The 10589-nt window shown below is 34.7% G+C and overlaps 1 protein-coding gene across 1 annotated transcript; it reads left to right on the top strand.

Annotated features, from left to right (window-relative positions):
* The first annotated feature begins 4130 nt into the window (after positions 1-4130).
* RUS4 (root UVB sensitive protein (Protein of unknown function, DUF647)) lies at positions 4131-10466 on the top strand. The gene is made up of 10 exons (XM_059574331.2): positions 4131-4767; positions 5667-5813; positions 6093-6239; positions 7807-7869; positions 7954-8030; positions 8529-8634; positions 9220-9322; positions 9472-9623; positions 9749-9814; positions 9956-10466. The coding sequence occupies exons 1-10, from the start codon at positions 4279-4281 to the stop codon at positions 10196-10198; spliced, it is 1593 nt and encodes a 530-aa protein (XP_059430314.2). The 5' UTR covers positions 4131-4278; the 3' UTR covers positions 10199-10466.
* The last annotated feature ends 123 nt before the right edge of the window (positions 10467-10589 follow it).

Raw genomic sequence — 10589 nt, 5'->3', positions numbered from 1 at the left:
TAATTTATTCTGGATAATATATTATTATAATAATAATAATAGTTTCCTTTTATAATATATTATTAACGAATTCCTTATGGTTAATGAATAACGAATTAGGTGACCGTTATTTGTGGCTCACATTTTGCTTCGCCTTCCCCGCGCCTCTAACCGCAAATTATTTGTTCCTTTTTGTTTTTCCTTTTGTTTTTGTTTGAAGAAAGTTCAAGAATCGAATCTGGGACCCCACAAGTTGCTGGTATGTGATTCCTGGGATTCCTTGAAGGCCACCTAGGAGATGTTTGTGTGTAAGAAATTCCTCCCATATGCCGCTAGATATTTTTGCGATTTAAATTAAACATAATTACAAGTGTTTGATCAAGGACAAAGTTTTTCTGGGTTGAAGAAATTTCTTTTAACTTATTTTATAAAAGTGATATGTATCTATTTTTTTAATAATATGTGAGATGTACATGAGTTTTTAATAAAATTTATTTCAATTTTATCTTTACTATTAAAAAAATATGTGCATTTCATTTGTTCAATGAACACATGTCACTTTTATAGATTAGGTTGAAGAAAATTTCTTCAACCTAAAAGAAAACTTTGTCCTTTCTAAAATCAAAATCATAATTAATTTTGTTTTATTCTTATTCTTTGATGGGATGAATATTTAAGATAAAATTCTGATCGAGAATCTCTAAAGCATGTATATTCCATTAATACGCTATTAGTAGACATGGGTCAAAAGATACATCTGTATTATTATTTTTTAGGACTTCTGTTGCTAAAAATGTGATCGACATAATTATGTATCATTGTTGCTGTGTATTTTGAGCATAATATTTGTTTTGTAAGCGGACTCACCCCTAGGCAACTTAGGCGGCTGCTTAAAGCCCCCAATTAATATTCTCAAAATAAAAAAAAAAAAAAAGGCCCCCAATTAATAATTATATAATAAAAATTTTTCTAAGAAAAAAATTATAAGGCTCCAATGTGATAAAAATTTAAAAGTATGTTTGAGATTACGTTAAAGAGCTTAAAAGAACTTTTAGTACATAAAAAGCTGTAAAATTATGGTAAAAAAAAAATAATTTTACATTATTGGGGCCTTAAAAAATCTCTAAACATAAAAACGAGAATTTATGCTGACCGGAAGCTTCGGTCTTTTGAAAATGGTTGACTTTTATTAGCTAGTTTGTGATATGCCGCATGTTACAGGTATATGATCCTCTCCCGTCCTTAATGGATTGGAGAATATCTAGTTTATGGTTGAGATTTTTTCTTAAAAATCTTAAAGCCACAAATAGAACACATGTTTCATTACAAAAAAATAATATTTTAGATTAAAATAATTAAAAAAAAAAAAAAGAAGGAATGGCTGGCCACCCCATCTTGGCCATAGGAGGTGGCCGGACCACCACATTTTAGCTGGGGGTGGCTCTCAAGCCACCCCAATGGCTGGCCAAGGGTGGTTGGACCACCACATGGCCCTTAGGGGTGGTCCAATCACCCTCTAAACCCAAACTAAAAAAAAAAAATCGTTTCGCCCTTGGGGTGGCCGGACCACCCCCAATGGCCAAACAATTTATTTTTATTTTTTTTATTTTTTATTTTTTAAGATTTGGCCTTGGGGGTGGCCACCCCCAAGGCGCCATGGGGTGGATTCGGCCACCCCAGGCCCGGGTGGCCGAAGCCACCCTCAGCCCGAACTGGGTTGGTCCGGGGTAGCCAGCTACCCCTTAATTTTTTATAATTTTTTAAAAAATATATAATATATTTTTATTTTTTTATTAATGGAACAGATGCCCTATTTATGGCCTTTCAGCTGCTACCAGAGTGTAAGCGAGAAATGCCATTTGGTAAACTACTATACGACTGAGATGATGTGGTAGTGAAAATAAGTGGTTGATTATTATTTTTTAGAAGCCCTTGTTGATACAAAGGCTGATATCTATTGTCATGTCATTCCAAATCTTGGTTGTATAGCAGTTGCATTAACGGTTATGAATAAATCAGCTTCATATATATGTATTTTGTGAGACTGTTGGAAAATTTGACTATCACATGAGCAATTAATTATTAATAGGGGAAACTACTTTTTGCCCCCATGAACTATAACACCTTGTCACTTTCTCCACATAAACTGCCAACTGTACTACTTTGCCATCATAAACTACCATTTTGTGCCCAAACCTCATTTCGTCAGTCAAAGCCGTTAACTTATACGGTTAACTCATCACTTTGTCCCCATGAACTACAATGCATTGTCATTTTGCCCCCATGAACTAAAACGCATTGTCACTTTGATCGTCTGAGTTAAAGGCTTTGACTGACAGAAGGGGGTTTTGGGCACAAAATGGTAGTTCATGGAGACAAAGTAGTACAGTTGGCAGTTTATAGAGGGAAAGTGCCAATGCGTTGTAGTTCATGAGGGTAAAATGTAGTTTCTCCTTATTAATATAAGAAATGGAGTTGTATGCACATAAATTGTACAAAGCCTTATCAAATGGAACAAATGGAAGGCATTAGTTCCATTTTTTGTTTTTCAATTGAGGAATGAGAATGTAATGATCTTTATGGTATCAGAACGCATAATCTTGACCACTTTAAACAAAATTAAACTTTGTTTATAATTTGTATGCAAAATATAAATTTCTTTTAGAAAAATGCAAGTTTATTATTTATATACAAAATATAAATTTCTTTTAGAAAAAAAGCAAGTTTATTATTGGGAAAAATTCACTTTACCCCCTTGAAGTTTCAAGGGTTTTTCAATTTGAACCCCAAAGTTTAAAAATTGGTAATGTACCTCCTAATGTTTCAAAAATTTTCAATTTAAACTTTCCGTTACTAATTTCCGTTAAATTGGACGGACATTAAAAAAAAAAAAAAAAAAAAAAAAAAAAAAAGCTTGAAGGTAATTACGCAATTTCATAGATTTTCGTCCAATTTGACAGAAATTAGTAACAGGATATTCAAATTGAAAATTTTTGAAATATTATGGGGTACATTGCCAATTTTAAACTTTGAGGTTCAAATTGAAAAATCTCTAAAACTTCAGGGGGTAAAATAAATTTTTCCCTATATTATTTGTATTATTTGTATACAAAGTTTTGTCATCATGTCATTTCATGTAAAATTACAGTCATATAAGAGGGATGGCTCTATTGTTAGGAATAGTTGGGAGCCACACGTTAATTTTGTTTTATTTATAAAGAATATGATTGTATCTTTTAAAGAATTATATGACAAATTTGATAAACTTCTGCTTGGATATTAGGGAAATAATCAGGTTTGTTAAAGTTTTGAGAAGTGTTTTGGATTGTGGGTTTTGAAAAGATATTTCAAGAAAGTGAAAATTGAGAATTGATTTCGTGGAGCCACATTTGAAAAAAGTGTTGTACGTGGAGCCCATAAAAGAAGACTCGTGGAGGCAGCCCTAGCAGCCTCCATGGATCGTGGAATAGCCCTAGTAGCCACCATCATGGGGTTGCTAAATCGTGGGCGCCACCACAACTAGGGGATGGCCACCATGCCAACTGAATTTTTTTAAGTGTTTGTGGTTTATTTTAAAAATGTGTTAATAATGGGGCCACTTATAAAAATCAATTTGATTTATTGACATTTGAAAAGAGTTTTCAACACATCAAAAGCAAAAGTCTCTCTAAACATACCCCTTAATAGGCGCTTGCTGAATATAAATTTTTTTAAAGATTATCTCGTTTGATTGCGAAGAAAATTCATGTATTCAAAGGAATGTAGATTCTCTTCTAGAAGAGGTGAGAATCCATATTTTATTGGCCATGGAAAAGGTTTTTTTTTTTTTTTTTTCTTCTTTTAAATGACAAAAACGCCCATATTTCTCTTATCCATATGTTTATATTAATATATAAAAAAAAAAAAAAAAAAAAAATGCGCACCTAAGTCGGTGGAATCCACCGGAAATGCTCATCGTGACACTCCGGAAGGCCTGCCATATATGGGAAAATGGTTGCTTTACACATGCATGACCAATAATTATAAAATCAGATTTCGTCTGCTAAAATAATTATAAAATCAGCCACTCAATTTTACTTTTCTTTTTCTTTTTTTTTTTTTTTTTCTTTTTTTGATATCTTTATTTCCTCGGATTATCTCTCTATCGTATGCAGGGCGTGTAGTACGCGAAGTGGGTGGTAAGCTCTAAAACCCTAAACCCTAAAACCATCCCAAAGAAAAAGAAAAAAAAAAAAAAGGCCGAATTTTGGCGGGAAAATTTCCCAAATTCCAAATCCGAATTTCACGCCCTTAATTCTCATGCAAACCAATTCGTACACAGCACCCAATTCCCAGCACCTTCCGATTCGATGGAAATCTACGGGACCCCATTTCGCGACCCGGAAAGTGGCGCCCAATAAACTCAAGAACCGTTTCAAAACCCTAACTTTCACCGATTCCCTGAGAACCTCGCTCGACTACGAACCCGAGGAAGGCATCGATAAAGGATTCAGACCCGGACTCAGACCCACCTCCCAGGGTCGCCTCCCCGTGGTGATTCGTAGGTCTGGTAGGGTTTCTAGGTACTTCTGGGATGGGAATTGTTTGCAATTGGTTCGTGTGGACGGCCGTGCGTCGTTTTTTTCGTCCGATTTTGATGATGGGTTTCGGAAATTATTTAAAATTCTTGGTTCAGCTGTCAGGGATTTCTTTATCCCAAAGCAAGTTAATGGGAATTACATGTATTACGTGAAATGGAAGTTTTTGCACCGGGTTTTTAGCTCTGCGCTCCAGTTGCTTGCCACTCAGGTAACAGAATTGAGCATTACCATTTCTTTTATTATTACATTTTTGGGTTTGAATAACTTATTGATATTTAAAGCCAATTCTGTGTAAAAAGTGTATTTCTTCGTGGTAGTTTTTTTTATTTTTAAATTTTGAGCTGATATAACCTATTGAACTTTCGAGGTCATCTGTGTATAAAGTGCCATTTTTTGGGGTAGTTGTGCATATAGAGTGTCCTAAGCTCAATTGCGATTGTTTTCTGTCGGATTTTGGTGATGATGGTATTGAAGTGATTGCAGAATATGTTTCATGCAGAGAAGTAGTTCTAACTTCTTTATTTATGAGTTTGAGCTCAAGTTAGAATTGCAGGTAGGATTGATGATACATTCAGTTATAATTTTTTCAATTAAATAATAAAAAGGAAAAAAGTGAAGAGTTCTGGTCAGGACAATTCTCATATTGTGTTTATAAGGTTTGTTGTGTTTGAGAATATTATGTAGAAAATAGCAGACGTAAGATCTTTTGTTGAGACTTCTGCTCTCTCCCCAACCCTCCTTTGAGACGAAGATTTTGTAGCCTTTGAGATGAAGATGGTCCCTCTTTGCCTTTTGTGGTGTTTGTGGAGGGAGAGAAATGTGAGATGTTTTGAGGATCTTGAGAGGTCTTTGGAGGAGTTTAAGTCTTTTTTTTTTTCTTCTTCTTCTCCCTATTCACTTGGACAAGCTGCTTATTTAGCTCCATTAGTGATTAACTTTCCCGATTTTCTTTTTCTTTTTACTTCTTCTTAGGCGTTCTCTTGTATATGTCATGTGTACTAGGGTTGCGCCCCTCTACGCTTTTTGGTGTATACAACATTACTTAATCAAAAAAAAAGATTTGGTATTTATGCTTGCTTACAATTTTGGGAATGGATTTGATATCAGGCAATGTTCCGCGCTATAGGAATCGGGTACTCTCGTTCGCTTCCATCTGCTGCAGCCCTTAACTGGGTCTTGAAAGATGGACTTGGACGGCTTAGTAGGTGCATCTACACTGCTGGCTTTGCATCTGCTTTTGATACCAATTTGAAGGCATGGCTTCCATTTTCATTTGAATTTGGTTAACATGTTCTCTTTTTTATTTATTTATTAGTTTTATATATTTTAGTATCTTTATTTGCAGTTCTTGCACTTACCAGCACTGCATTTTGGCATTTGAACAAAAATAACCAAAAGTCTCAAAGTACAGTGTTGTGGAGTGCTACCATTGATTACTGTTGAACTGCAAGTTGAGAGATATATGATTGTATTCCTTTGAATTTGAATCTAGAACTTTGACAAACCATTAATTTTTCGTTATCCTATTTGTAGAGAGTTAGGTTCTCGACATCTGTTATGTTCAGTTTGAGCATTGGAGTGGAGTTGCTGACTCCTGCATTTCCTCAGTACTTCTTGCTTCTTGCATCTGTTGCTAACATTGCCAAACAAATAAGCCTGGCATCCTACTTAGCCACCAATGTAAGGATTCAAACCTCAAGCTCTTTATGTGAATTGTCATATTTTTGAATTTGTTAGAAAGGGTATTGTTGTGTCATTATTGTATTTTCTATAATACATATGATAAAATAGTGAGAGGGTCACAAATTATTTTAAGGCTCTTTTTTTGTGCAAACACCAATCTTAAGATGATAGCAAAGCAATGGTCTTGAGTTCAACTCTTGAATCTGTCTAACTCCGTAATTTACCTCACATTTCAATTAAACATTCAACGTGTTGTTGGGTTTACTTTGTTAAATGATTAAACTCACAAATTATTTTAAGGCTCTTTTTTTGTGCAAACACCAATCTTAAGATGATAGCAAAGCAATGGTCTTGAGTTCAACTCTTGAATCTGTCTAACTCCGTAATTTACCTCACATTTCAATTAAACATTCAACGTGTTGTTGGGTTTACTTTGTTAAATGATTAAACTCACTCTTTCTTAACAAATTAAGCTTTTGAGATAAGTTATTATTTAACAAAATTATTCTCTAATGAATAACATGAATGTTACTTGTGGGAGCTCTAAAGATACTGTCATAATTTCGTACCCTTTTTTCTTTATTAAAATTCCTTGGTTTAATTCTTTGTTAGTCATGCAAAGATATTTCTCTGTATTTGCTACTTCCTTTTGTCTTTTTGTGATTTTTTTTTTTACTATTTTGAAGTCAAAGAACAGTCTAATGCTTGATGGAAGATGTGGCGTTAAATTACCTATCAATAAATAAATAAATAATATGTGGCCTGAAAAAATTTATGCCTACTTTTAAAAAGTATGCGATTTTTAAGGAAAGTATTGCTCCATTCTTACCTAATCTCTTGATTAAAAGTTGAAGCAAATTAGTGTCAGGAGTAGGAAAAGGGGGAAATATAGAAAATAAAAATAAATGAAACTCGCATTTTATTTTCTTTGAAGTAATAAGTCTATTAAAGAAGTGGGCCAAAGTCTAGCTCTGAAGATAACTCAATTTCAGCAGTTTCAGGTCATGTTTAGGTTATTCATCATTTCTTTTTGTCAACTTCAGAAGTTGAAATGTACCTGTGAATGCTTCATTATTTCCTTTTGGACAAACAGCTTTGCCTCAAAATTAAAAATCTAACAACCACTGATTGATAGGAAGAGCTTTTAGCACCACTGTAAGCAGTGTTTGTCTCTAGGAACCTATAGATTATTATTGGTGCGCAAGTTGTCATTGCTGATGAGTGTTACCTTCATCATCAATCATGGTTTCAAGCTTTACTCTGCCACATCATAAATCCCATGTATACTTGGACATATGGCATGTTTACAGCTTGATTGTATCAAACAAGAAATAAGACAAACTTGGATGGGTCTTTGCTTTCTGTCCGACCTAATAAGTATTTTGTAATACCTCATTTCTTTTGGATTTTATTTGCTCGGTTGTTGGTGTGAATCAATTACCTAATTTACCTCCTTTACAACAAATTTAGAGATGACTGGTTTGGATTTGGAAAACGTTTGTTTGTTAATGAATATTTCAACCTCTCCAACTGGAGTTTTAATGTTGTCACTCTGTTTAAGCAGACAACTGTTCATCGAAGCTTTGCTATAGCCGATAACCTTGGTGAAGTTTCTGCAAAGGCACAGGTCTGTTGTAATTTTTTGCGCTGTGCAACTTTTATTTTCTTTTGGTAACATGGAATATATCTGGACTTTTGGAGTTGGTTTCAGATCCAAACAGTGTGCTTTGATAACCTTGGCCTATTGCTTGCTGCACTTCTGAATATGCTGCTGAAGAACAATCAAAGGTTTTTTCCCCTGGCTTTCTCATAATCTACTTTAGGTCTGAGATGAATCTCTTAGTTTACTAAAGAAAGTCTGCATGACCTATCTTTCCATTTGTCATTTGAGTGTATTTGTAAATTCTAAATCTTATTATCAGTTAAATAATATTAAAATCTCCTGGCAAGAGAGTAAATGATATTGGAATCTGCGGAGAGGTCTATTTATCTGCTAATACTTTTTGTCAAAATATATCATAACCTCGCGCCCCATAGGTATGTTATCGGTTTTGGGAAGATTACAGACTTCCATGAGTTCGCCACCATAGGTTTTCATTCATGCATTGAATATAAATCTTTGTGGTAGTAATTGCTGTCTTAATGTTTGAGAAAAATTAGTTGGACATATTGTACCTATACATGATACCTGTCTCCTATCATTTGTACCTGTGCTTGGCATGTTTATCATATTTATAATAGAAAGTTGTGCTTCCATGGTTTCCTAACTTTTCTTTAATATTGAAGATTGTATGCAGGTTTACCTTTTATCATATACCCTATTTTCTCAGCAGTTGATCTTTTCGGAATATATCAGGGGCTTAAACACGTCCATCTGCAGACACTAACTAAGGTGGGTTAGTATGCCTGATTTTTATAATTCATGGATTATTTAAGGGCTTGAAATGACAGGTGACTTACATTAGATTTTTATTTTTTATTTTTTAAACTTTGGAGGAACACAAAGTCTGTCCTGTTGTATTTGCATGGCCCCCACATGCTAATTATCGCGATTTGTTTGCTCAGTGGCCAGTCTTAGACAACTGGAATCTTATTAGCTAACTTTTCCAACTAGGATTTCATAGCCAATTATCCTGTCAAATTCAAATTCCTTTGCTTTTGTTTTTTTTCCCCTTGGCTTGCCTTTTTGCTTACCCATAAGACACATGTATTTGCTATAACCCTGGTTTTGGGTTGAAAGGTTTTTTTTCAGTCATTGTTCTTGGGTTTCAATTAGATTTAGCTACAAAGCCTAAAAAAACTAATCTCCTTTCCCTGACCAATTGTAAAACGTATTCGGGCGTGTGGGCTCAAGTAGTAGGAGAAAGATGGAGAAATGCTACAACCTTTCCATGAACAATATTGCTTTCACAAAATTTGCAATAAATGTGCACCATAACTACTTTTCTTTGTTATTTTTTGTTTCTTTTGTGTTCAGGATAGACTTGAGATTATACTAAATACGTGGATCGAGTCAGGATACGTCCCTTCACCTGCAGAAGTAAGTAAAGAGGAGGGAGTTGATTTCCTGTGGAGCAAAGGTGAGGTGTCAACACTGCTTCTCATAGCTGTGTTATAAGGTTTTCTATAAGTTTCCATGGAATTTAGTGTGTTTGGAACTTATCAAAAAAAAAAAAAATTGTGTGCATGGATGGTGAAACTTTCTCCTAATTAGTGAGGTTTGAATCAGGCCAAGAGTTATGGCCCATCAGAATAGGGTGTATAAATCTCAAGGCTCAGATGCCCAAGTTGTCGATGATGGCAATGCAACATACAAGTGGTGACGATTATTACTTTGTATGCATGGAGATCTTCCACAAAGGCGTGAAAAGAACTAAGCAAGTGAGTATATTAGGGAACTTGTAAAACTAGGCTGTCACACAGTTAATCATTTAGCACCTTACCCATGAAGATTTTTTCCTCACATTTTCCTTTTTCTTTTGCTCTCTTGACTTATGAAATTCTAGCAAGGTATACTTCTTTCTATACGGGAAGGCGCCAGGACGGCAGATATTATCATGGGTTTGTTGCAGGTAACTAGAATATTTTCAGCTTACCAATATATTTTCTATTGCTGGATGGATGGAAACCTTGTCTGTGGCTAATTTCCATTTCTCATACTCTTAAAAGTCTTAATATTCTTAAGTTTCGCGCGATATATCTATGTTGTGTAGGCGTGCTACATCCGAAAGGCCCTCCTTGTGAGGAGGAGTTGGTGGGAGAAGAACATTGTTGGGGGTAATGATTCATTCAATTCTGTTTTTAATGAATGGTTTCAAGTGATGGAGGATAGCAAGCAATGTGCTCAAAGGGATTTGAGTGTGTTGAATGAACAACTGTTGGGACTGGGTTGGACCACTAAAAACATTTTGTTAAGCACACAGGAGCAGGCTCGGTACAGTTTTGTAGATGACTGAAGATTTTAGATTTTTTTTTTTCTCTTTATGATTGGCGGCTTCTCCTTCATTGGAGAGTTTTGGGGATGGTTCTTAATTTAAAAGGTAACAATTTCATTTTAGCCAATGAGATAGCTCTACCTCAAATTGACACCTTTTCATTTCAAAGAATAAGGTGGAGGGGGTGGTCATTGGTTCCAAGTTCAGAGTGTATGATTAATTTACTGATACAAGGAAACATTCTGTTTATATTTGCAGTTTTCATCTTGGGAAAAATACATTTTACTTCTTCAATGTTTCACCTCGTTTTTCATTTTGCCTCCCATGTTTAAAAATTGGTAATGTATTCCAACAAAGTTTCTAAAATTTTCAAGCAGATGAATGGTAATTTTGCATGCATGCCCAAAACATC

Source organism: Corylus avellana, chromosome 8 (genome assembly GCF_965113065.1).
Source record: "Corylus avellana chromosome 8, dhCorAvel1.hap1.2, whole genome shotgun sequence".
In the NCBI taxonomy this organism is placed as follows: Eukaryota; Viridiplantae; Streptophyta; class Magnoliopsida; order Fagales; family Betulaceae; genus Corylus; species Corylus avellana.
This window is presented reverse-complemented; position numbering and strand designations above follow the sequence as displayed.